At 32.8% G+C, this 1,919-nt stretch overlaps 1 protein-coding gene across 1 annotated transcript in view; it reads left to right on the top strand.

Moving 5' to 3' along the window:
* The first annotated feature begins 979 nt into the window (after positions 1 to 979).
* Positions 980 to 1,919, top strand: part of LOC124419281 — a 2,054-nt gene continuing 1,114 nt past the window's right edge. The window contains exons 1-2 of the mRNA XM_046947929.1: positions 980 to 1,261; positions 1,361 to 1,774. Of these exons, the coding sequence (XP_046803885.1) occupies positions 1,061 to 1,261; positions 1,361 to 1,774 (615 nt within the window). The 5' untranslated portion in view covers positions 980 to 1,060. The remainder of the gene's footprint in view (positions 1,262 to 1,360; positions 1,775 to 1,919) is intronic.

Raw genomic sequence — 1,919 nt, 5'->3', positions numbered from 1 at the left:
GAACTTCAAAAACAAAAAGTCATTAAAAACCCTCTAATCAACATTAGTAATAATTTATGACCATTTTAATTTTTACCCTCATAACTAACAAGAGCTATATAATATCTGCAAGAATCGAAGAAAACCCGAGCAACGCCGGGTACATTTAGCTAGTCTATTATAATGCTAAAGGATCGTTTTGTGTTGACACCTTAAATATAGACACTGGCACCCGTGTCAGTTTCCTTCTTAGATATGTTAGAGAAAACTGTACACTCACCAAACAGTCTATCAGATACAAGCTCATCATTCCTAGATGGAAATTCAATCCAAGGTGTTTCTAGTCTACAAATATTCTATAGGTGACAGGTGCAGAATAATATCCAAGACCGCTTGTGGAGTACTTCAAAAAGTACCAGTATTAACACACTTTATTGAGTGTCTTTCCATAACTGCCCTTTCTCAGTTCCTACCACCATAAGTTAAAATAAACCTTACATCCGATGTGTAAATCTAGTTTACCATTACTGGTGGGAAACCCCAAACCTTACATCCGATGTGTAAATCTAGTTTACCATTACTGGTAGGGAAATCCCAATTCTTTCCTAGAGTATTTTTCTTACATAAAAGCTTGCTATCAAGGAAAGTCCCTTAATACTTAGCTCCTCTAGATAGACTTATTTGAACATCAACTAATTTTGGCTGTCTCAAGTTGTGTACCTTATAACTTCAGTGTAGATTCCCTTTTCCCAAGATCTACGCCCTTATCATTCGCCCATTCACCTAGTTGATAAACACTTTCCTTTCATAAGTATCACCACGTCGTCCGCATAGTAAAATATCTTCCTGTTTTTAGATTCAAATAGACCGCCAGTAGCCACACTGATGAACATAATTATTGGTACATTAAGCACTTTATTTTTGAATAACTTTGTAAATAATCTTATTAATTTATACACTTTAAAAAAAATATTTCATTTATTTGAAAACATCTATAGATTCTAAAGCTGCCTCTACTAAAATAAGAGGACGCAAAAACTCATTAGCCTTGGAGCATAAGCAACAAAAAGAAATTAGTAATATGACCGTTGAAAAAGCAGATAATTCCGATAGCCCAACTGCATTAAAGCCTATCTTAAAGAAATCAAAAACCCCAAGTCGACGCAGGAAAGTCATAAAACCACGAAAACCGCGAACAACAAAAGTTAAAGGCAAGAATAAAGCGGAAGAAACAAATATAAGCGAAGAAACAACAAGTGCAGATGAAGTTGTAGAAAAAATGGTAAGATTTTTAACGAAATACAAAATTAAGAATTTAATTTTAGAAATTTTCTTTATATATTTTTTTTATATATTATTTATTGTTTTACATGTTATACAGACCGATAATGATACAAAAATTCTACAACCTTGTATTTATACCTTACAAAGTAAAAAATGCCTTTCCGAAATGACATGTAAATTTTTACATTCCGATTTTCCTTGCAAATACTATTATCTTAATCTACAATGTCCAAAAGATTTCAAATGTCAATTTATGCACAATGGTCCATTAGAGCCCAAATTAATGGAAGCACTGCGCAGTCATATTTTAGATTTATTAACGACAAAACCCTCGGCAGTAGAAACTCATTTTATAGAACAATTACATAATATTGAGGATTTAACGCAAAGGCTATTGGCTTTTGAAAGAAATCATGAAAAACAGACGTGTGAAATTATCGAAGTGATGGACGATAACGATGAAGAACAAGTACTGGTCATAGATGAAAGCAGTAATGAGTTGCAAACTAATGTAAGTTATATATATATATTTTGAAAGAAAGTTCTAATTCAGTTCTAATTCAGTTCTAGTTCAGTTCTAGTTCCGTTCTAGTTCAGTTCTAGTTCAGTTCTAGTTCAGTTCTAGTTCAGTTCTAGTTCAGTTCTAGTTCAGTTCT

The sequence above is a fragment of the Lucilia cuprina genome, chromosome 4 (assembly GCF_022045245.1).
Source record: "Lucilia cuprina isolate Lc7/37 chromosome 4, ASM2204524v1, whole genome shotgun sequence".
In the NCBI taxonomy this organism is placed as follows: Eukaryota; Metazoa; Arthropoda; class Insecta; order Diptera; family Calliphoridae; genus Lucilia; species Lucilia cuprina.
This window is presented reverse-complemented; position numbering and strand designations above follow the sequence as displayed.